The 23,824-nt window shown below is 46.0% G+C and overlaps 2 protein-coding genes across 2 annotated transcripts in view; one reads left to right on the top strand and one right to left on the bottom strand.

Moving 5' to 3' along the window:
- Positions 1 to 19: 19 nt before the first annotated feature.
- MRPS18C (mitochondrial ribosomal protein S18C) lies at positions 20 to 20,219 on the top strand. Its single transcript, XM_075352027.1, has 6 exons — positions 20 to 274; positions 5,061 to 5,098; positions 11,248 to 11,331; positions 18,422 to 18,479; positions 19,980 to 20,039; positions 20,119 to 20,219. The coding sequence occupies exons 1-6, from the start codon at positions 190 to 192 to the stop codon at positions 20,181 to 20,183; spliced, it is 390 nt and encodes a 129-aa protein (XP_075208142.1). The 5' UTR covers positions 20 to 189; the 3' UTR covers positions 20,184 to 20,219.
- Positions 20,220 to 20,229: 10 nt separating this feature from the next.
- ABRAXAS1 (abraxas 1, BRCA1 A complex subunit) overlaps positions 20,230 to 23,824 on the bottom strand; it is a 62,280-nt gene continuing 58,685 nt past the window's right edge. The window contains exon 9 of the mRNA XM_075352019.1: positions 20,230 to 20,875. Within this exon, the coding sequence (XP_075208134.1) occupies positions 20,481 to 20,875 (395 nt within the window). The 3' untranslated portion in view covers positions 20,230 to 20,480. The remainder of the gene's footprint in view (positions 20,876 to 23,824) is intronic.

Raw genomic sequence — 23,824 nt, 5'->3', positions numbered from 1 at the left:
TCATTGGTCTCTAAGTAGATGTAGTCGCAGTGGCATCGTGTGCAGTGTGTTTAGCTCGTGTTGCTGTGACTTACAATCCGGAACTGTTATACATGGAGCGGTGTTGTGAGCCGGACCGGTAAGGTGAAGGACAGGGAGAGTAGCTGCTTCCTCTCCTTCTGCAGGTCACAGCAGACAGTGTGGAGCAGGATGCTGGTGGTCAGGGCATGGCGGGGGGCTGTGCTGAGGCGGCATCAGCTGCCAGTACTGCGGACCTCCTCTGTACACAGCACAGGTAAGGACTGATGCCTCAGAGCAGGCACTGCTACAACAGATCTGGGGCAGAATTAGATGCACAGGTAAGGACTGATGCCCTAGAGGTAGGCACACAAGCAGATACAAGCACAGGTGAGGGCTGATGCCCCAGAGCTGGGCACTGCCACAACAGATCTAGGGCAAAATAGAAGCACAGGTGAGGACTGATGCCCCAGAGCCCAACACTGGCACAACAAAACTAGGGCAGAATAGATGCACAGGTAAGGACTGATGCCCCAGAGGTGGGCACACAGGCAGAATAGAAGCACAGGGAAGGACTGATGCCCCAGAGGTGGGCACACAGGCAGAATAGAAGCACATGGAAGGACTGATGCCCCAGAGGTGGGCACACAGGCAGAATAGAAGCACAGGGAAGGACTGATGCCCCAGAGGTGGGCACACAGGCAGAATAGAAGCACAGGGAAGGACTGATGCCCCAGAGGTGGGCACACAGACAGAATACAAGCACAGTTAAGGACTGATGCCCCAGAGGTGGGCACACAGGCAGAATGCAAGCACAGTTAAGGACTGATGCCCCAGAGGTGGGCACACAGGCAGAATAGAGGCACAGGGAAGGACTGATGCCCCAGAGGTGGGCACACAGGCAGAATACAAGCACAGGGAAGGACTGATGCCCCAGAGGTGGGCACACAGGCAGAATACAAGCACAGGGAAGGACTGATGCCCCAGAGGTGGGCACACAGGCAGAATACAAGCACAGGGAAGGACTGATGCCCCAGAGGTGGGCACACAGGCAGAATGCAAGCACAGTTAAGGACTGATGCCCCAGAGGTGGGCACACAGGCAGAATAGAGGCACAGGGAAGGACTGATGCCCCAGAGGTGGGCACACAGGCAGAATACAAGCACAGGGAAGGACTGATGCCCCAGAGGTGGGCACACAGACAGAATACAAGCACAGGGAAGGACTGATGCCCCAGAGGTGGGCACACAGGCAGAATACAAGCACAGGTAAGGACTGATGCCCCAGAGGTGGGCACACAGACAGAATAGAAGCACAGGGAAGGACTGATGCCCCAGAGGTGGGCACACAGGCAGAATACAAGCACAGGGAAGGACACTGTACAGGAGTCACCCCCATTCGAGTGTCCAATTGCGCGTTACGAGTCCTGAGCATGGTACTGCTCGTAATTGTTTTCACAAAACACAAGTCCAATATAATTAGTGATGAGCATGTGTGCTCGATCAAGCATCGGGGTGCTCGGATGTGTCATTTGTGAAAAATCAAACAACGCACAGGAATGATGTGCGCCGGCCCCCCAGTGTGAGCACGTTGCAGTCTCTGAATGGCTCTCACTGGGGGTAAAAACAAGGTTTTCTGCTGTAGTGTGTCCAACACACACACACACACACTGCCAATCATTGACTTCCATTATACTTGCTACTCAAGTCAAGCCCGTCCGAGGGTCCAACCTGATCTCAAGTAAAGAGCACCCGAGCATTGTAGTGCTCACTCATCAATACGAGTACCGAGCATGGTAGTGCTCACTCATCAATACAAGTACCGAGCATGGTAGTGCTCACTCATCAATACGAGTACCGAGCATGGTAGTGCTCACTCATCAATACGAGTACCGAGCATGGTAGTGCTCACTCATCAATACAAGTACCGAGCATGGTAGTGCTCACTCATCAATACGAGTAGCGAGCATGGTAGTGCTCACTCATCAATACAAGTACCGAGCATGGTAGTGCTCACTCATCAATACAAGTACCGAGCATGGTAGTGCTCACTCATCAATACAAGTACCGAGCATGGTAGTGCTCACTCATCAATACAAGTACCGAGCATGGTAGTGCTCACTCATCAATACGAGTAGCGAGCATGGTAGTGCTCACTCATCAATACGAGTAGCGAGCATGGTAGTGCTCACTCATCAATACAAGTACCGAGCATGGTAGTGCTCACTCATCAATACAAGTACCGAGCATGGTAGTGCTCACTCATCAATACAAGTACCGAGCATGGTAGTGCTCACTCATCAATACAAGTAGCGAGCATGGTAGTGCTCACTCATCAATACGAGTAGCGAGCATGGTAGTGCTCACTCATCAATACGAGTAGCGAGCATGGTAGTGCTCACTCATCAATACGAGTAGCGAGCATGGAGTGCTCACTCATCAATACGAGTACCGAGCATGGTAGTGCTCACTCATCAATACGAGTAGCGAGCATGGTAGTGCTCACTCATCAATACGAGTAGCGAGCATGGTAGTGCTCGCTCATCAATACGAGTAGCGAGCATGGTAGTGCTCGCTCATCAATACGAGTAGCGAGCATGGTAGTGCTCGCTCATCAATACGAGTAGCGAGCATGGTAGTGCTCGCTCATCAATACGAGTAGCGAGCATGGTAGTGCTCGCTCATCAATACGAGTAGCGAGCATGGTAGTGCTCGCTCATCAATACGAGTAGCGAGCATGGTAGTGCTCGCTCATCAATACGAGTAGCGAGCATGGTAGTGCTCGCTCATCAATACGAGTAGCGAGCATGGTAGTGCTCGCTCATCCATACGAGTACCGAGCATGGTAGTGCTCGCTCATCCATACGAGTACCGAGCATGGTAGTGCTCACTCATCAATACGAGTACCGAGCATGGTAGTGCTCACTCATCAATACAAGTACCGAGCATGGTAGTGCTCGCTCATCAATACGAGTACAGAGCATGGTAGTGCTCGCTCATCAATACGAGTACCGAGCATGGTAGTGCTCGCTCATCAATACGAGTACCGAGCATGGTAGTGCTCGCTCATCAATACGAGTACCGAGCATGGTAGTGCTCACTCATCAATACGAGTACCGAGCATGGTAGTGCTCGCTCATCAATACGAGTACCGAGCATGGTAGTGCTCGCTCATCAATACGAGTACCGAGCATGGTAGTGCTCGCTCATCAATACGAGTACCGAGCATGGTAGTGCTTACTCATCAATACGAGTACCGAGCATGGTAGTGCTCACTCATCAATACGAGTACCGAGCATGGTAGTGCTCACTCATCAATACGAGTACCGAGCATGGTAGTGCTCACTCATCAATACGAGTACCGAGCATGGTAGTGCTCGCTCATCAATACGAGTACCGAGCATGGTAGTGCTCGCTCATCAATACGAGTACCGAGCATGGTAGTGCTCGCTCATCAATACGAGTACCGAGCATGGTAGTGCTCACTCATCAATACAAGTACCGAGCATGGTAGTGCTCACTCATCAATACGAGTACCGAGCATGGTAGTGCTTACTCATCAATACGAGTACCGAGCATGGTAGTGCTCACTCATCAATACGAGTACCGAGCATGGTAGTGTTCGCTCATCAATACGAGTACCGAGCATGGTAGTGCTCGCTCATCAATACGAGTACCAAGCATGGTAGTGCTCGCCTATCACTAATTATAAACTAAGGGGCACTTTGCACACTGTGACATCGCAGGTGCGATGTCGGTGGGGTCAAATTGAAAATGACGCACTTCCGGCATCGCATGCGACATCGCAGTGTGTAAAGCCTAGATGATACGATTAACGAGCGCAAAAGCGTCGTAATCGTATCATCGGTGCAGCGTCGGCGTAATCCATGATTACGCTGACGCGACGGTCCGATGTTGTTCCTCGCTCCTGCGGCTGCACACATCGCTGTGTGTGAAGTCGCAGGAGCGAGGAACGTCTCCTACCGGCCTCACTGCGGCTTCCGTAGGATATGCGGAAGGAAGGAGGTGGGCAGGATGTTTACATCCTGCTCATCTCCGCCCCTCCGCTCTGATTGGCCGCCTGCCGTGTGACGTCGCAGTGACGCCGCACGACCCGCCCCCTTAACAAGGAGGCGGGTCGCCGGCCACAGGGACGTCGCACGGCAGGTGAGTGTGTGTGTGAAGCTGGCGTAGCGATAACTTTCGCTACGCCAGCTATCACCACATATCGCTGCTGCGACGGGGGCGGGCACTATCGCACTCGGCATCGCAGCATCGGGCTGCGATGTCGTAGTGTGCAAAGCCCGCCTAAGGGGCTCTTCACATATCTGTGTTTATTTGTGGGCCATGGGCAAAGCAATCATGGAGAATTGTCCGTTTTTGGTCCTAGTTGCATTCCGCTTTGCGTGTATGGGAAAAGCACACAGATGGCATCACTGTAATTCCTGAATATTGTAGTGTATAGAAGCTTTGCAATGTATTTAATTTTTCATGAAAAAAAACCACTGAAGGTAAAAACTGAGCCACCATCAAACACATATCAACATTGGTCCATAAATGAGGCCTTCATGTATGTTCACATATGTTTGTTCACAGGTGTTCTGTCCAGGAGGAAGCCCCACAGCGTATTACCACAGGAGGATGAGGTGTCCATAACTCTCATCCACACACCACAGGGATGCTTCTCCCAGAAATTGATCTGTGGCGCAGGATTATAAAATCTGCTGCATGTCAATTCTGATGAAATATTTTCCTCAATGAGTTCAGAAGGCAGGCATGATCATCCTGCGTCGATTTGTGAATGTATCTACGTGGCCTACGTTTTATCATCTGAGCAGATTCATTAGCTTCCTCAAGTGGTGGCCACAATTTTATACTTTGACTCTTAATGGCTGGGTGAAGGGAAGGAGAGGTTTGGGGGATCTGTATCAGAGGACAGGAGCACCGATCCATGAAAAGATATCACATTTTTGGTGTAACAACAAAAGGCTATCCAGAGCTAGATGCATAAGGTATGATAGGGAGAAGACCACCATCTATTGATTGACTTCATTCTTTTCCTAGTAACCCCAGACAGCAGCCAAGCAGCACTTGAAGATATGGTAATGTAAAAATTGTTGTATAGTAGAATAGTTTAATGCATATATTTTTTTTTTCTTTCTTTAAGGGGCACCTATCTAAAAGGTAATTGCTGTAAGCCCCATCTGCATGATTGTGGGCTGCTTGTTAGTCCTGTGAGACTGAAATGATGTTCTCTGCAGGTAGTAAAGTCAGTTTTTTACAGCAATTTTCATTACACCATAGCAGTTTTCTTGTAGTATGTAGGATACTGTTATTTTAGGTTTTAAGGGTTAGGGCACACTGTGACTGTGCACTTAGCCTAAAATATTCCTGAGGAGCCACTCCCATAGGCAGCCATCCACAGACGTAGGCCAAAAGTGTGTTACTTTGGCCTGCATCTGGCAGATACAAGTGCATTTCAATAAATTATAATATAATCAAAAAATAATTTATTTCAGTAATTCAATACATAAAGGAAAACACATGTATATTTCTGTTAATGTTGATGATTATGGCTTACAGTCAATGAAAACCCAAAAGTCCTTATCTCAGAAAATTAGAATAATTACCACAAACCCCTGCAAAGGCTTTCTAAGCATTTAAAATTGTCCCTTAGTCTGGTTCAGTAGGCTACACAATCATGGGGAAGATTGCTACCTTGACAGATGTCCAGAAGGCAGTCATTGACACACTCCAAAAGGAGGGTAAGCCACAAAAGGTCATTGCTAAAGAAGCTGGCTGTTCACAGAGTGCTGTATCCAAGCATATTAATGTAAAGTTGAGTGGAAGGAAAAAGTGTGGTAGAAAAAGGTGCACAAGCAACTGGGATAACCACAGCCTTGATAGGATTGTTAAGAAAAGGCAATTCGAAAATTTGGGGAGATTCACAAGGAGTGGACTGCTGCTGGAGCCATTGCTTCAAGAGCCACCACGCACAGGCATATGCAGGACATGGGCTTCAACTGTCGCATTCCTTGTGTCAAGCTACTCATGACCAATAGACAACACCAGAAACGTCTTACCTGGGCCAAGGAGAAAAAGAACTGGACTGTTGCTCAGTGGTCCAAGGTGTTGTTTTCAGACAAAAGTAAATTTTGCATTTCATTTGGAAATCAAGGACCCAGAGTCTGGAGGAAGAGTGGAGAGGCCACAATCCAAGCTGCTTGAGGTCTAGTGTGAAGTTTCCACAATCAGTGATGGTTTGGGGAGCCATGTCATCTGCTGGTGTAGGGCCACTGTGTTTTAGCAAGACCAAAGTCAGCACAGCCGTCTATCAGGAACTTTTAGAGTACTTCATGCTTCCCTCTGCCGACAAGCTTTTTGGAGATGGAAATGTCATTTTCCAGCAAGACTTGGCACCTGTCCACACTGCCAAAAGTACCAATACCTGGTTTAATAACCACAGGATCACTGTGCTTGATTGGCCAGCAAACTCGCCTGACCTAAACCCCATAGAGAATTTATGGGGTATTGTCAAGAGGAAGATGAGAGACACCAGACCCAACAATGCAGACGAGCTGAAGACTGCTATCAAAGCAACCTGGGCTTCTGTAACACATCAACAGGGCCATAGGCTGATTGCCTCCATGCCACGCAGCATTGATGCAGTAATTCATGCAAAAGGAGCCCCGACCAAGTATTGAGGGCATTTACTGTACACATGTTTCAGTAGGCACCAACACTTTTGAGTTTAAATTCATTTTTTTCAGTTGGTCTTATATAATATTCTAATTTTCTGAGATAATGACTTTTGGGTTTTTATTGGCTGTAAGCCATAACTATTATCATAAACAGACATAAACACTTGAAACAGATCCCTCTGTGTGTAATGACTCTATATCATATGTGTTTTCCTTTTTGTATTGAATTACTGAAATTAATTTTTTATAATATTCTAATTTATTGAGCTGCACTTGTATGTATCTGCATACCCTTTAGAAAATTACAGCAGACTTTTCCTATAAAGAAAAAGGATTACCTCTGGATATTCTGTTTAATTGTACTCTATGGGGATCGGAGGTTAAGACATTCATCTAGACCAGGGGTCCCCAACCTGTGGCTCGGAGCCATGTGGCTCACGGGCCCATGATTTGTGGCTTGCGGCTGTCTGCCAGCTACATGTATTAGCACCAGGACTAGCAAACAATTATGAAGAACAGGTCCTCAGATGGTGATTTTGGTAAGTAGCCTCACACAAAAGAGACGATCTGAAAGGGGGTAAGGTAGGAAGTTGAACCCCTGGAGCTTGGTGTAGTGTCTTAGTGTGATTTCTGTGGAAAACGTTGGCTGTCATTATACATGGGGGGTCTGGGTGTCACTACTGTGAGGGCAGGAACTAAATGTGGCTCGTGACCCTCTCTCAGACCTGAATGTCGCCCTCAAGGTCAGAAAGGTTGGGGACTCTGATCTAGACACAAAAATGGTGGTCATACAAACAGTTTGGTTGCATTAAGTTTCATGTGCACTTTCCCTCTAAAGTTCTTTTTTGATCTCAAAGACATGTGTAAATCAATGCTTCATATTGCTCTCCCGAAATTAAATAGTAGCAGATCAGAACCTTTACATTGTGGTTCGAGATAAAGATGGCCTCCCACGACAGCGCCATACTTACTGACTGTAGTACTCATTAATAATGGTGAGATTGGGCCAGGGCTTTATTCTATTTTCTCGGCTTTAGGCCCTGTGCGCACTTACCGGTTTTTGCCGCGGATTTCCTGCGGTTTTGCTGCATGTTTCGCTGCAGAAAATGTTCATAACATCTCTGCAGTGATTCACCAGCAAAACCTATGGTAAAAAAAAATGCTGTGTGCACTATGCGGATTTTGACAGCTGCATGTTTTGCTGCGGGATTCCCACAGCAAAAACAATTGCATGTCAATTCTTTTCCGCACGTCGCTGCGGGATTTCACTACATTGACTGCAATGTAATCGTGAAATCCCACAGGGAATAACGCAGGCAGCAAATTCTGTGTGGTTCACTGCGTTTTCCTGCGTTATTCCCTGCGGTATTTCGCGGTTTACCTCCGGTAATGTACATCGCTTGCCTGCGATTTTGCAGGGAAGTGATGTCATTACAGGAAGAGGAAGCTGAGCAGAGAGTAAACACACACACACACACACACACACACACACACACACACACACACACACACACACACACACACAGACATAGAACACAGACATAGACATACAGTGCCTACAAGTAGTATTCAACCCCCTGCAGATTTAGCAGGTTTGATAAGATGCAAATAAGTTAGAGCCTGCAAACTTCAAACAAGAGCAGATGCATAAATCTTACAGATTAACAGATGCAGATTAACAGATGCATAAATCTTACAAACCAACAAGTTATGTTGCTCAGTTAAATTTTTAATAAATTTTCAACATAAAAGTGTGGGTCAATTATTATTCAACCCCTAGGCTTAATATTTTGTGGAATAACCCTTGTTCGCAATTACAGCTAATAATCGTCTTTTATAAGACCTGATCAGGCCGGCAGAGGTCTCTGGAGTTATCTTGGCCCACTCCTCCATGCAGATCTTCTCCAAGTTATCTAGGTTCTTTGGGTCTCTCATGTGAACTTTAATCTTGAGCTCCTTCCACAAGTTTTCAATTGGGTTAAGGTCAGGAGACTGCTAGGCCACTGCAACACCTTGATTTTTTTTCCCTCTTGAACCAGTCCTTGGTTTTCTTGGCTGTGTGCTTTGGGTCGTTGTCTTGTTGGAAGATGAAATGACGACCCATCTTAAGATCCTTGATGGAGGAGCGGAGGTTCTTGGCCAAAATCTCCAGGTAGGCCGTGCTATCCATCTTCCCATGGATGCGGACCAGATGGCCAGGCCCCTTGGCTGAGAAACAGCCCCACAGCATGATGCTGCCACCACCATGCTTGACTGTAGGGATGGTATTCTTGGGGTCGTATGCAGTGCCATCCAGTCTCCAAACGTCACGTGTGTGGTTGGCACCAAAGATCTCGATCTTGGTCTCATCAGACCAGAGAACCTTGAACCAGTCTGTCTCAGAGTCCTCCAAGTGATCATGAGCAAACTGTAGACGAGCCTTGACATGACGCTTTGAAAGTAAAGGTACCTTACGGGCTCGTCTGAAACGGAGACCATTGCGGTGGAGTACGTTACTTATGGTATTGACTGAAACCAATGTCCCCACTGCCATGAGATCTTCCCGGAGCTTCTTCCTTGTTGTCCTTGGGTTAGCCTTGACTCGTCGGACAAGCCTGGCCTCGTCACGGGTGGAAACTTTCAAAGGCTGTCCAGGCCGTGGAAGGCTAACAGTTGTTCCATAAGCCTTCCACTTCCGGATGATGCTCCCAACAGTGGAGACAGGTAGGCCCAACTCCTTGGAAAGGGTTTTTTACCCCTTGCCAGCCTTGTGACCCTCCACGATCTTGTCTCTGATGGCCTTGGAATGCTCCTTTGTCTTTCCCATGTTGACAAAGTATGAGTGCTGTTCACAAGTTTGGGGAGGGTCTTAATTAGTCAGAAAAGGCTGGAAAAAGAGATAATTAATCCAAACATGTGAAGCTCATTGTTCTTTGTGCCTGAAATACTTCTTAATACTTTAGCGGAACCAAACAGAATTCTTGTGGTTTGAGGGGTTGAATAATAAATGACTCTCTGAATAAACTTTTCACAATTTAAAAAAAAAAAAAACTAAAAAAAGAAATAACATTCTTTTTTGCTGCAGTGCATTTCACACTTCCAGGCTGATCTACAGTCCAAATGTCACAATGCCAAGTTAATTCCGAATGTGTAAACCTGCTAAATCTGCAGGGGGTTGAATACTACTTGTAGGCACTGTATAGAACACACATAGAAAGCAAACGGAAATATAGAAAACAAAACACCTGGGCTCCGCTGTATTTTTACCTTCCAGCCGAGGTAAACACACAGCGGCGGCCTGGTATTCTCAGGCTGGGGAGAGCGAGGGGCAGGGTTAATGTCCCCTGCCTCCCTCCCACCTCTCGCAGCCGAGAATATCAGCCGCAGCTGCCCCGGGACTGTCGCATCCATTGTGCGGCAGTACCGGAGTGTCCCCGGCTCTTCCTGCTGCCGTGATGCAGTGGCAGTCAGGGTAATACAAGGAGTTGATGGCGGCGGATCGCCGCCACTAAGTCCAGGCTTGATCATGGCAGCGTCTATGTGACAGCTGACATGATCAACCCATAAGTAAAGTGAAAAAAACACACACACCGAAAAATCCTATATTTTAAATAAAACACAAATAAGCCTCGTTCACCCTTTTATTAACCCCTCCCGAAACAAAGCTCCGACGTAATCCACGTCCTGCGATGCTTACATCCAGCCGCGACTGACACTGTCTCAGCGCTGAATGCAGCCTCGCAGCGAGACAGCAGAGGTAACCACAGGGCATTTCCCACGGCCGGTAATGTGAACTCACTGCCGACCGTGAGAAATGCAGCGCTCTGTCCTCTATCTGTCTATTTATCTATCTACTATATCTCAGAAGGAAATGATGATTTTTTTTTTTTTTTCAATGTGCTTTATTGCATTGAATGCAATAAAGGACATGTACCAACCCGCACGCGTCAAAACCGTGGTAATACCGCGAACAATATTGCGGTAAAACCGCGGCAAACCGCATGCGGTTTTCGGGTGCGGTTGGCCGCGTTTTTTTATTGCGGGTGCGGTAATCTTTCAATGCCTGTGGAATTTTCTTGAGAAAAATAAATTTTCCAGTGCGCACATAGCCTTAAAAAGTTGCAAGAAAATGGGACAGGGCCTTCCTGGGAGGGGAAAGGCCAACCACAGCCCAAAAGGCTTCCCATCATTAATGCCAGAAATGTGCATAAAATATAGCATAAATCTGGTTGACACTGTCAAAGATGTTCTTCCCGTAGTCTGCATGGCTCTACTTGATTTTTTTTGCTTGTTTGCAGTAGGTGACTGAGCTATCTGCTAACGATATAGTTGGGTTGTCTGTTCTAGCGCCCAGCTCTATGCATTCAGTAGCAGATGGAGACGCCCAGCTATTCAATTGGTGAGGTGAAGGGAGAACCTGGCTAGAATCATCCATTCCGGCCTTAGTGTATTACTTTTTTACTTATAGAGAAATCATTTTATATTATTTAGTTTTTCTTTCTTAGACTATTTGAACTCCATTTTTTCTTATTGGATTTGTAAAACAACTTGTCACTTTCTGTTGATTACAGCCACAGAAAATGGAAAATCCTTTTCAAGAGCCTCCAAAGAGGTGTATCTTGTGCAGCATCTCTGTAGATTACAAGAATACACAGGTATGTATCTACAAGCTTAAAGGGCCTGGCCACTACATTAGATGTGCCTTTCACGTGAACTGCCATAGATAAAGCAAAGTATTTAGTAAAGTGCTTATCAATTCCTGGTATAACCTGACGCTCTTCTGGTGACATGGTCTCTGGCAGAGAACCTTCTGGCTTCCTGTAATATCACCTCAGTTCTGGGCTCTGGAATGTGACGGATGAGCGGGGCTTGCTGTATGGGTGGATCTCTATTCAGCAGAGCTCACTCTGTTCCTGTGCATGCAGCTGCAGACACAGCTCTCACTTATCGTATGTATTTTACTAGTGTATAGCACCATTAATTCCACAGCGCTTTACAGACGTGCCCAGCAGAGCTCACTCTGTTCCTGTGCATACAGCTGCAGACACAGCTCCCACTTATCGTATGTATTTTACTAGTGTATAGCACCATTAATTCCACATAGCTTTACAGATGTGCCCAGCAGAGCTCACTCTGTTCCTGTGCATACAGCTGCAGACACAGCTCCCACTTTTATCTTATTTATTTTACTCGTACACAGCGCCATTAATTCCACAGAGTTTTACAGACCTAACGATCACTGACCCCATTGGGACTCACAATCTAAATTTCCTATCACTATATCTTTGGAGTGTGGCAGAAAACCACAAAACCCAAAGGAAATCCAAACATGGGTAGAACATCTAAACTCTAAGCAGATGTTGTCCTTGGGGGGATTTGTACCCATTACCCCCAGTGCTGCAGTGCTGCAAAGCAACAGTGCTAACTACCGTGCTGCAGAAATCTGTATGTATACAACAGGGTATGTACACATACTGCTGTTCACCATGTGTAATTTATATATCTTCTTTATATTATGTATCTCTCCCCATCCATTAGTCAGTTAGGGGAAGTAGGGGATAATTCTTACCAGGGCTGCTGTTCTGGTGCTTTATGCAATACTTCTATTTCCCAGAAGTTTCCTGTACAGGAGATGATGCTGTGGAAGGGGTTTAGCCAGAATTACAGGTGGTGTGGCTTGCAGTCAAGCTCTTCTTGGTGATCTGTATCACTTGACTCAGCTCATCACCTATTAAATGTGTTCATCACACGTGAACACATTTTAAAATAAAATCACCGTGGCCAAAATCTCTCTCATATACAGCTACCCAATGAATTTCTCAGGAGAATCAGAATTGCCAGACCAGACATCTGCGTTGCTCCAAGGTCCTCCTGCGATCTTGTGCGGGCGCTTCCAGCAGGTATAATCCACGCAGTAGTCCCCTGCTTCTGGCCGACACTCACATATATCAGAGCGCACACACACACTCACCACATCCTGCGATACCGATTGCTTCTGACCGGCAGGGGAACCTGAGACGCAGTGCAGTGGAGCGCAAGGTCCTGAGGTGGAACGCATTGTTGCGTTTCAACGCAGGTCCTCACACTCCACTATACTGTGTCCCAGGTTCCCCCTGCAGGTCAGAAGCATTTGGTATCTTCAGATGTGGAGAGTATGTGTGCGATCTGATGTGTGAATGTGTGTGGGTATGCGTTCCACTGCAGATCCTCCCGTTCGATGTCTGGTGAATATGATTGTGGGGTCTGTTTTCTGCTTTCTATAATGAAGTGTCCTGCATTATTCTTAAAATTTTTCAGCTGCACGAACACTTCATTATTGAACTGCGGTTAGGGCTTATTTTAAGGCAGGGCTTATATTTAAGCCTTGCTCCAAAAATTCCCGCTAGGGCTCATTTTCAAGGAAGCACGGCATATTGTAGATTGCACGGAAATATACAGTATGCATTATATGTCAGTGACAAAGGGGAGGTTTGCTTTTTTCCAGTTCCATTAGGCCTATAGTAGATGAAGAATCATTTTATTAGCTTATCGAGAATGTTAAATGTTTTTACTAATTTAGCATTTTATATACAGTGGGTACAGAAAGTATTCAGACCCCTTTACATTTTTCACTCTTTCATTGCAGCCATTTGGTAAATTCAAAAAAGTTCATTTTTCTTTCCATTAATGTACACTCTGCACCCCATCCATTCTTAGAGAAAAAAAACAAATCTCCAAATTTTTGCAAATTTATTAACCGCTTAACGACCACAGGCAATATTACGTCCCTGTGGTCATAGTGTTAAAGCCCACCTGCTGCTGCGGGCTGCACGCGAGGATTTGCGCACATGTCAGCTGACATGTGTGCCTCGCAGGTATGAGTGGAATCGCTATCCACTCGTACCTGTTAACCCCTTAAATGGCGCTGTCAAGATGTAGAGGTTTACTCACCGCCCAATACCAGAAGTCACGTGATGTGATCACGTGGATCCGGTGGTTGTCATGGTAGCACAGGGTCATGTGATGACTCCTGTAGCTCACATGACTCAGGTCCTTTAACCAGTAGCCAAGTACTGCAGGTTGTCAGAGATGAGCATTTCTCCTGGTCTGAGTGGTGATGCTCTGATCAGGAGAAATGAATTAGCGATCAGACTACTGACCCTTATAGTCCCCTAGGGGTACACCACTTTTTTCAGACAAACATCTGATTTTTATTTTTTTTTTTAACCCATTAGATAAAAGTAAACCTATTCATGTTTGGTGTCTACGAACTCGCACTGACCTGAGGCATCACACCGACACATCAGTTTTACCAGTTTTATAGCGAACAAGGTGAATAAAATATCTCAAAAACAATAGTGAAATCGCACTTTTTTGCAATTGTTCCACATTTGGATTTTTTTTTTTGCCGTTTTCCAGTACACTATATGGTAAAACATATGTTTTCATGTAAAAGTACCGCTCATTACGCAAAAAACGAGCCCTCACATGACCAGATTGACAAAAAAATATCTTTCAGAAAAAGAATGGCGAAAAAAAAATGAAAAGAGCAAAATCGACCGGTCATGAAGGGGTTAAACAAGAAAAACTGAAATATCACATGGTTATAAGTATTCAGACCCTTTGCTTCGTATTGAGTAGATGTACCCTCTTGAACTAGTACAGCCATGAGTCTTCTTGGGAATGATGCAACAAGTTTTTCACACCTGGATTTGGGGATCCTCTCCAGTTCCGTCAGGTTGGATGGTGAACAGCCATTTTCAGGTCTCTCCAAAGATGCTCAATTGGGTTTAGGTCAGGGTTCTGGCTGGGCCAGTCAAGAATGGTCATAGAGTTGTTCTGAAGCCACTGCTTTGTTATTTTAACTGTGTGCTTAGGGTCATTGTCTTGTTGGGAGGTGAAGCTTCGGCCAAGTCTGAGGTCCACAGCACTATAGAAGGTTTTCTTCCCGGATATCATTGTACTTGGCTGCATTCATCTTTCCTTCAATTGCAACCAGTCGTCCTGCCCCCATAGCATGATGCCGTCACCACGTTTCCGTTTCTATTGGGCAGGTGATGAGCAGTGCTTGGTTTTCTCCACGCTTAGAATCATACCAAAAAGTTCTATCTTTGTCTCATCAGACCTGAGAATATTATTTCTCGTAGTCTGGGAGTCCTTCATGTGTTTTGTTGTTGTTTTTTTAAACTCTATATGGGCTTTCATATGTTTTGCACTGAGGAGAGGCTTCCGTCGGGCCACTCAGCCATAAAGGACAGACTGATGAAGTGCTGCCGTGATAGTTTCACAAAGTCAACTTTCTCCCAGCTTCCTACTGCATCTCTGGAGCTCAGCCACAGTGATCTTGGGGTGGTTCTTTACCTCTCGCACCAAGGCTCTTCTCCCACGATTCTTCAGTTTGTCTGGACGGCCAGGTCTAGGAAATGTTCTGGTGATCCCAAACTTCTTCCATTTAAGGATTATGGAGGCCACTGTAATTTTAGGAACCTTGGCGAGATCTGTGCCTTGCCACAATTCTGTGTCTGAGCTCCTTGGGCAGTCCCTTTGACCATATATCTCATTTGGTCTGACATGCGCTGTGAGGTCTTATATAGACAGGTGTGCGCCTTTCCAAATCAAGTCCTATCAATTTAAACACAGCTGAACTCCAATGAAGGAGTAGAATCATCTCAAGGAAATTTACAGCATGTGACTTATGAGTGAGAAAGGTTTCTCTCAACTACCTTGTGTTGCCATTAGTGCCTGTGAGCAGCGCTACTGCGGTTCGCTTTTCTCCATCGCCTGACCCCCGGGCTCAGTCACCTAGGGGATCCGGTGAGGTCACGTCAACTTCCTGCTCACTTGACATCACCGTGGTAGTCCCCAGTCTCCGTGAGTCACTGGGCTGTAGGCGGAGTTTCATCATGCATTACAGCCCAACGTCCCTCCTGCTGGTGTGCTCTGCAGTGAAGGAGTGAGCAGGGAGGTACTGGGCTGTGATCAGGGGGGAAACGCCACCCACAGTCCAGAGACTCATGGAGACTGGGGCCGGCTGTGGTGATGTCAGGTGAGCAGGAAGTTGATGTGACATCACCGGACATCAGAGGTTACGGAGCCCGGGGCTCAGATGATGGGAAAGAGAGGTCCGCAATAACGCCGCTTTATTGCCAAGACAAGGTATTTTTGAGAAACATTGTTTCTCAACATATCGTTGTGGCCAATAATGAATATGGGTGAACCACTCCCTTTAAATATGTGTCGTAGCCGGTGGGGGAGAGTTGTCCGAGGTGTGGGAGAGACTGTGCAGATTTCTGGCACATGATATGGGAATGCCAGATCATTCACTCTAATGCTAAGTTCACACTTCTGTTGTTTTGTATCAGTCACAATCAGTCGCCTTGAGGAATTACGGTATCCTGCAAAATATTTTGTAGGATTCCAGTTTTTCCCCATAGACTTCTATTAGCGACAGATTGTGACTGATGATGAAGCGTTGCATCCGCTGTGTCATGGTCAGTCGTTTTTTGACTGACCGCTGGGCGGGAGCAACGAAGCCTGTAACGTTTTTTGTGCAGTGGAATCCGTTGGATATCGCTGCGCATGCGCTCTCTGGCTCCCTGCACAGGTAACCAGGATAAACATCGGGTTACTAAGCAACGCGCTTTGGTTAGTTACCCAGTATTTACACTGGTTACATGTGCAGGGAGCCCACGCTAAGCGGTATATGCTGGTAACCAAGATAAATATCGGGTAACCAAGCAAAAAGTGCTTTGCTTTTACCCAATATTTACCCTGGCTGTGCACGGAGCCAGACACTTCACCGCTCGGCTCCGCCCCCTCCCGCACTGTCCTGCAGTCCGCGCGGCACTGACCCCCGCACACAGCATGTGTATGTGTATATTATATATAAATACATATATATAAATACACACACACTTACACTCACCTGTCCTGCAGTCCCCGCGGCACTGACGTACTCAATGCCACGGCCCCACTCGGCTCCACCCACCCTGAACTCCGCCCCCCGCACACAACGGAATCCGACAAAGAATTCTGTTCTTTGTCATCCGTTGTACAGCGCATCAGTCACATGCGTCAAGTGACGCATGTGACTGATGCAAAACAACGGGAGTGTGAACTTAGCCTTAGTGGGGTGAGGTTATAGCGGTTCTGTCCTCCATACTTGAAAAACTGGTCCCTATGAGCCAGACTCTGTGCCTATTTGGTGTGGTAGATGTGCACTCTTGGTCCCAAGATGAGAATTATTAAAAAAAGGTACTGTTTCTGGCCCGGAAGGGCATTATACTAAATTGGATGAGTGCTCATCCCCCATCTAGGGCTTCTTGGATTGCACTGGTAAATACTATAATTCCACTAAAACAATTTGTATTCAAGACAAGATGCTCTTTAAATAAATTTGACAAAATATGGGGCAGATTGTTGGGTTCGCCCTTGACTGGGGGCTCACCCGGTTCCCTGGCTAATAACCTATAGACACTGCTGTCTCAGTAATAATTTGCTATCATACCAGTGATACAGCAGGGGAAATCTATAGATAAGGTTATGTATTAGCAATGTGACAAGGTCCCCGACACCTAGTTTGCATATTCCTTGTCAATATGAGTTTTTTTTTACCCCATGTTAGATATAGCTTGTGAGCAGACACATTTGAGGTATCTACTGTTACAATGTTAACCTAAGGCTATGTGCCCGCGCTGCGGAAAATGCAGATGTGAAATGCAGAAATCTGCAGCACAGCTACTCCCCAGCCATTTCTATGGCATTTGGGAAATGCTGTGCCCACGCTGCGGATTTTTCCGCAGCGGAAATCGTGCGGATTTTCGTGCTGAAAAATCTGCAGCATGTCAATTATTGTTGCAGATTTCTCCGCAGGGTCCCATATACTTACCTGCCTCACCGGAGTCACTTTCTCTGTCCAGTGTACAGGAGCGTGGTGAATCCAGGTACAGGAAGAAAGAGGTGGGCGGAGCCTGCACGCGCTCCGGTCATGTGACAGCCGGAGCTAGTTCAGGCCCGCCCACCTTCTCCTGCAGACGCTGAGAGAGTGACCTGGCTGCAGGAAAGCGAGGTGCTGCGTGATGGAGGTCAGTATGAACACCTGATTACTCAGCACTTGTTCTGCATTGAGGATGCAGTGCCGAAGCCATGGTACTGTATCCTCAATGCAGAATGCCCGCACCATATCCGCACGACATTACGCAGCATGGAAACAGACAAAAGTTGTGGTGCTGTTTCCTGGGAGCACCTGCGGAATGTCCTGCGGATATATCCGCAAGACACTGTCCCCGTGGGCACATAGCCTAAGAGTACAGGATGTTGACTTTTTATTATTGATGTTTTATGACTCTGGCTATTGATCAATATTTACCCATATCCTAACTGTACAAATTGTTGACTTGATTTCTGATGTAATGCCATACTTAACCTTCAATAAAACGAGTTTTAAAAAAAAAAGTGTTGTAGCAAAAGGTCTGAATACTTATGACCATGTGATATTTCAGTTTTTCTTGTTTAATAAATTTGCAAAAATGTCTACATTTGGTTTTGGGGTTTTGTTTTTTTTTTTACAAGATTGGGTGCAGAGTGTACATTTTTTTTTCCTCAATGAACTTTTTTGGATTTACCAAATGGCTGCAATGAAACAGAGTGAAAACTTTAAAGGGGTCTGAATACTTTCCGTACCCACTGTATAAAATGTGCATCTAAATGAACATTAGACTAAACAATAAATAACAATGTGGGTTACTCTGCTTGTATCACCCTTAGCTCCTGTCTCAGTTTGTTTCACCTCACACTGGTCGCATTTATGGAAGGCATATAACCGGTAAGTCTCAGGAGAACTTACAGCAACTTTTTCTGACATGTTATGAACTGTGGTTTAAGTAAACTTTTTTTGTAGTATGTAAATTGTACAAAATATTAGGGGAACAGAACCTTGTTAACAATGCCCTATGCCATCAAAATAGTTTTTCTTATTTGGCGGACATCTTAAAGGGAACCTGTCACCAGGATTTTCCCCTATAAGCTGCAGCCACCACCAGTAAGCCGTTTTACATACAGCATGCTAGAATGCTGTATATAAGAGTCCAGGCTGCTCTGTTGAACGTAAAAAAGACCTTTACTATACTCACCGGAGGGCTGGGCTGGTCTGGTCCAATGGGTGTCGCTGATCTCGATCCTGCGCCTCCTCCATCTTGTGCAGTTGCCATCCTCCTTCCCAGCCCCATGTGCATGACGAGTCTTACGTCATCCACACAGAGGCCTCCATTTCACACCTGTGCAGGTGCACTTTGAGTGCAGATCAAAGTATTGTAGTGCGCATGTGCGGGCGGTCTAGGACCTTTCCCTGCGCATTATAGTACTTTGCTCTGTCCGAAGCAGGGTGGATCAAAGTGCGCATGAGCAGGACTGCAATGGAGGCCTCTCTGCATGCGAACAGGGCTGGGCAGGACGATGGTGACTGCACAAGATAGGAGGCGCCGGACCGAGAGCAGCGACACTTGTTGTACACAACCGCCCCCTTCCCTAGTTGAGTATAATAAAAGTCTTTTATAGGTTATCCAGAGCATCCTGGATTCTTAAATACAGTGTTATAGAATGCTGTATATATAAGGGCTTACTGGTGCTGGCTGCAGGTTATAGGGGAAAATCCTAGTGACTGGTTCCCTTTAACAGGGTTCTCCAGTACCAATATACTGATGACCTGTCGATACTGTAGGTCTCATATCAGATCAGTGGGTGTATACTACACAGTGTGACAGACCTGAGGTGTTCTTTTACATCGAGACCTGATAACAGCTGATTGGTGGGAGTGCCAAACTCCTATTTATGACCTCTGGATAGGTCACTAATATTATAGCAATGGAAAAACCCTTAAGGAAAATGGTAATCATAGAAGGAAATTTTCCACTTGAGGCTTCCCGAGGAATCTAAGCCCGTCCTTAATGGATTTCAGGTTTAAAGGACTGTCTGTCATGAGTAACTTCCATGTTAAGTTTCAAATTATGTTGTGGTTGTACTATAACTACAAACAGCTTCTGGGTAAAAAGTTACAAATGTCTTTTGCAATAATTCCCTCTTTGGGAATAATAGAGAACACAAGTAGCTTAGAAAGAATACACATCAATGATGAAGGTGAAAGGGACAGTCTCAATATAGAGTAAAGCTACCATGATGAGGTTATGTTTCCACTATTACGACAACTAAATAAAACTGCAAAAAAAATTTGGTATTTTATGAAAATCACAGCCCCAATTTGTGAGTGCAGCCTAATCTGCAGCTTTGAGTGCAATTCTACATAACCAATGCATTGTTACTTTTACAGGGTTATGTGGTCTGAAACAGAGGGCCATAGCAAAAGCCATTAAAAAGGCGAAGATTATGGGTAAGTTGTGACGTGTTTGCGCCTTTTTCTCCCCGCATGATTGTGTACATGACTAAGCCAATATGACATTGTTTTCTAGGATTTATGCCCGACACGTACAAGGACCCTGCCTACCTCAAAGACCCGAAGATTTGTGATATTTAGTATAGTGCTTTAATAAAAGATTGTTTTGACATATTATTGACCATAGTATCCTAAACCTTCTTAGATTTATTTTACTATTACCAAAATAGTTCTTTATAAGTCAAGACAGTGGAGAACATAACTCCTAACAGCAAACTTTTATGGGGGAGACTGGTACAAAATGGAAAATATCAATCACTTCAGTATATTTGTGATAAAAATAAACAAACAACTCCTGTAGGAAAAAAAAAGCCCTTTATGTCCTTTTACAGCAGAATTTGCTGTAAAGAGTGGAGCCACACCCTCCAATTTCCCGCATTAAAATGTGGGGGAGTGTGACCCCGTCCAGTCCGGCCGGAGCTGCTCAGAGTCATCTGTCTCTGTGCCACTATTCAACAGTATACGGTCATTGATGCTGTTCTTCTGTCGTGTAGTGCTTCTAGTCTTCGCTCTCGGGAAACACGATTTTTTTTGAGGTGGTCTTTTTCGCTTGCCAGTTTTCTGCATAGGGACTTGAGAGTATTCATTAGGTTCAAGTAATAAGGTAAGATTATTCAGGTCGGAGCAGTCATGGTTAATGGCACAGATGTGTGGTATGGTCTCCCCATTCACAGTGAGGGAAGAGGACTGGAGAACAGCAAAATGAGGGAAGAACTTGCGCAAAGCTTGACACAGGAACACATTTTCTTCAGGGTTTGCCACTTCTTTCTCCCCTACAATATAAAAGGTGCAATATTAAACCTAATAGAGGAGCAATACTTCATTTTCACAAAGTTTATTCAGCTTATTAAAGTTGATCAGTGAGAACCTTCCTATCGGTTCCTCTCCGATCAGGTGTTAGAAGACATGGCAACAGTACAGCAGCCTCTTCAGGTGAACGGAGGAGGAACTGAGAGATTCATTTTAAATTTAACCCTTTTAAAAAGGCATGTAATGGGATACGCTATACTTTTTGACTGGTAAATGTTCAACTTCTGGAATTCCCATGGATTCCAAGAATCTAATTTATCACTGCGTCCCCTTTTAACACTAGAAGTTCCAGAGAGGGGTCATTTAACATTTCTACCTTTGGAACCCAGAGACGGGTCGAATGACCTGAAGGATTTTAGCTAATATCCTATAATCACAGTCTTTTGTTGTGTAATTAAGGCCATTACTGTCGCACCACAGGAGGTTGTTGTTTTCCATTGAGTTTAGCCATTTAGTTTCTAGTTAGTTCTATTCCGTTCATTTGACCCTCGTTGGGGACTTCAGGGGGGGAGCTCGAAATTTCTGAAACTTCTAGTGTTAAAAGGCATTGCCCCCTCATGGACAAGGTCCTCTTAATTCAGTGCCCCACAGAAAATACAATAAATACTCCGCTCCTGCAGTGGCACAGTTCGGCCATGTGCACACTGTGTATTTGTAACCAAACCAGTCTATTACGTCTGATGTCCGCCTCCAATAGGCATATACTCCTGATAATGGTGCACGACAGAGTAGCACATGGGGACATACAGTATATACCAGCAAGGGGTAGAGTTGAGCGGATAGTGAAAAATCCGGGTCCGATCCGATCATGGGGAGTGGAATCCGGGGAAGAGAGAGAGAGATCTCGCGTCCGGGTCTGACTCGAATCTGCCACTCAAACCGTGCAAATCCGGATTTTGCAGATCCAGTTCCACTCAACACTAGCAAGGGGCCCAAGATGGGGGACATTATCCCCATCACTATGTTAGCAGATCAACCCCCCTCATAAGTGAGTCATTACCACTTTTTTTTCTCCTATTTTCCTGCTCTAAAACTTAGGTTCAGTGCAGTTTACGGTATATTCAGTTTTTGCAGCGCTTTTTTAATTGGTTTTATGCAGATACATGCTGCTTTTATAGCAGCACAGCCTGAGATTTCAGAAATCTCATGCGCACACTCAGGCGGTTTTTTTTCCCTAACTGAAATGGTAATCTGCTTGGTTTTTTATGCATTTTTGAAAGAAACAGCATGTCAATTCTTACAGCAGTTTGCTTTGTATGGGAGAAAAGAAGGGAATTTTGTTACTTACCGTAAATTCCTTTTCTTCTAGCTCTTATTGGGAGACCCAGACGATTGGGGTATAGCTACTGCCCTCTGGAGGCCACACAAAGCACTACATCAAAAGTGCAAGGCCCCTCCCCCTCTGGCTATACCCCCCCGTGGTATCACGGGTTCTCCAGTTTTAGTGCCAAAGCAAGAAGGAGGAAGCCAATAACTGGTTTAAACAAATTAACTCCGAATAACATCGGAGAACTGAAAAAACCGTTCAACATGAACAACATGTGTACCCGCAAACAACAAAAAAACATCCCGAAGGACAACAGGGCGGGTGCTGGGTCTCCCAATAAGAGCTAGAAGAAAAGGAATTTACGGTAAGTAACAAAATTCCCTTCTTCTTCAGCGCTCTATTGGGAGACCCAGACGATTGGGACGTCCAAAAGCTGTCCCTGGGTGGGTAAAGAAATACCTCATGTTAGAGCTGCAAAACAGCCCTCCCCTACAGGGGTGTCACTGCCGCCTGCAGGACTCTTCTACCTAAGCTGGCATCCGCCGAAGCATAGGTATGCACCTGATAATGCTTGGTGAAAGTGTGCAGACTGGACCAGGTAGCTGCCTGGCACACCTGTTGAGCCGAAGCCTGGTGACGAAATGCCCAGGACGCACCCACGGCTCTGGTTGAGTGGGCTTTTAGCCCTGAAGGAACCGGAAGCCCCGCAGAACGGTAGGCCTCTAGAATTGGTTCTTTGATCCATCGAGCCAGGGTGGCTTTAGAAGCCTGCAACCCCTTGCGCGGACCAGCGACAAGGACAAAAAGTGCATCGGCACGGCGCATGGGCGCCGTTCGGGAAATGTAGATTCTGAGTGCTCTCACCAGATCTAGCAAACGTAAGTCCTTTTCATACCGGTGAACCGGATGAGGACAAAAAGAAGGCAAGGATATATCCTGATTAAGATGAAAAGAGGATACGACCTTAGGGAGAAACTCCGGAATAGGGCGCAGCACTACCTTGTCCTGGTGGAACACCAGGAAGGGAGCCTTGGATGACAGAGCTGCCAGCTCAGACACTCGCCGAAGCGATGTGATCGCAACAAGAAACGCCACTTTCTGTGACAGCCGAGAAAAGGAAACTTCCTTCAGAGGCTCGAAGGGCGGCTTCTGGAGAGCAACTAGTACCCTGTTCAGATCCCATGGATCTAACGGCCGCTTGTACGGGGGCACAATATGACAGACCCCCTGCAGGAACGTGCGCACCTTAGGAAGACGTGCTAGACGCTTCTGAAAAAACACGGATAGTGCCGAAACTTGCCCTTTAAGGGAGCTGAGCGACAAGCCCTTTTCTAACCCCGATTGCAGGAAGGAAAGAAACTTGGGCAATGCAAATGGCCAGGGAGACACTCCCTGAGCAGAGCACCAGGACAAGAAAATCTTCCACGTTCTGTGGTAGATCTTAGCCGAATTCGACTTTCTAGCTTGTCTCATTGTGGCAACGACTCCCTGAGATAATCCAGCAGATGCTAGGATCCAGGACTCAATGGCCACACAGTCAGGTTCAGGGCCGCAGAATTCTGATGGAAAAACGGCCCTTGGGACAGTAAGTCTGGTCGGTCTGGCAGTGACCACGGTCGACCGATCGTGAGATGCCACAGATCCG

The sequence above is a fragment of the Anomaloglossus baeobatrachus genome, chromosome 1 (assembly GCF_048569485.1).
Source record: "Anomaloglossus baeobatrachus isolate aAnoBae1 chromosome 1, aAnoBae1.hap1, whole genome shotgun sequence".
NCBI classification, from domain to species: Eukaryota; Metazoa; Chordata; class Amphibia; order Anura; family Aromobatidae; genus Anomaloglossus; species Anomaloglossus baeobatrachus.
The sequence above is the reverse complement of the archived record's forward strand: the minus strand, read 5'-3'. Positions and strand labels throughout refer to the sequence as shown.

Excerpts from the sequence above, each read along its gene's own strand:
- MRPS18C (XM_075352027.1), top strand. The coding sequence starts at position 190 with ATGCTGGTGGTCAGGGCATGGCGGGGGGCTGTGCTGAGGCGGCATCAG. Across the intron at positions 18,480-19,979 it reads TTATGGAAGGCATATAACCG|GGTTATGTGGTCTGAAACAG; the intron begins GTAAGTCTCAGG and ends TTACTTTTACAG. Across the intron at positions 20,040-20,118 it reads TAAAAAGGCGAAGATTATGG|GATTTATGCCCGACACGTAC; the intron begins GTAAGTTGTGAC and ends ATTGTTTTCTAG.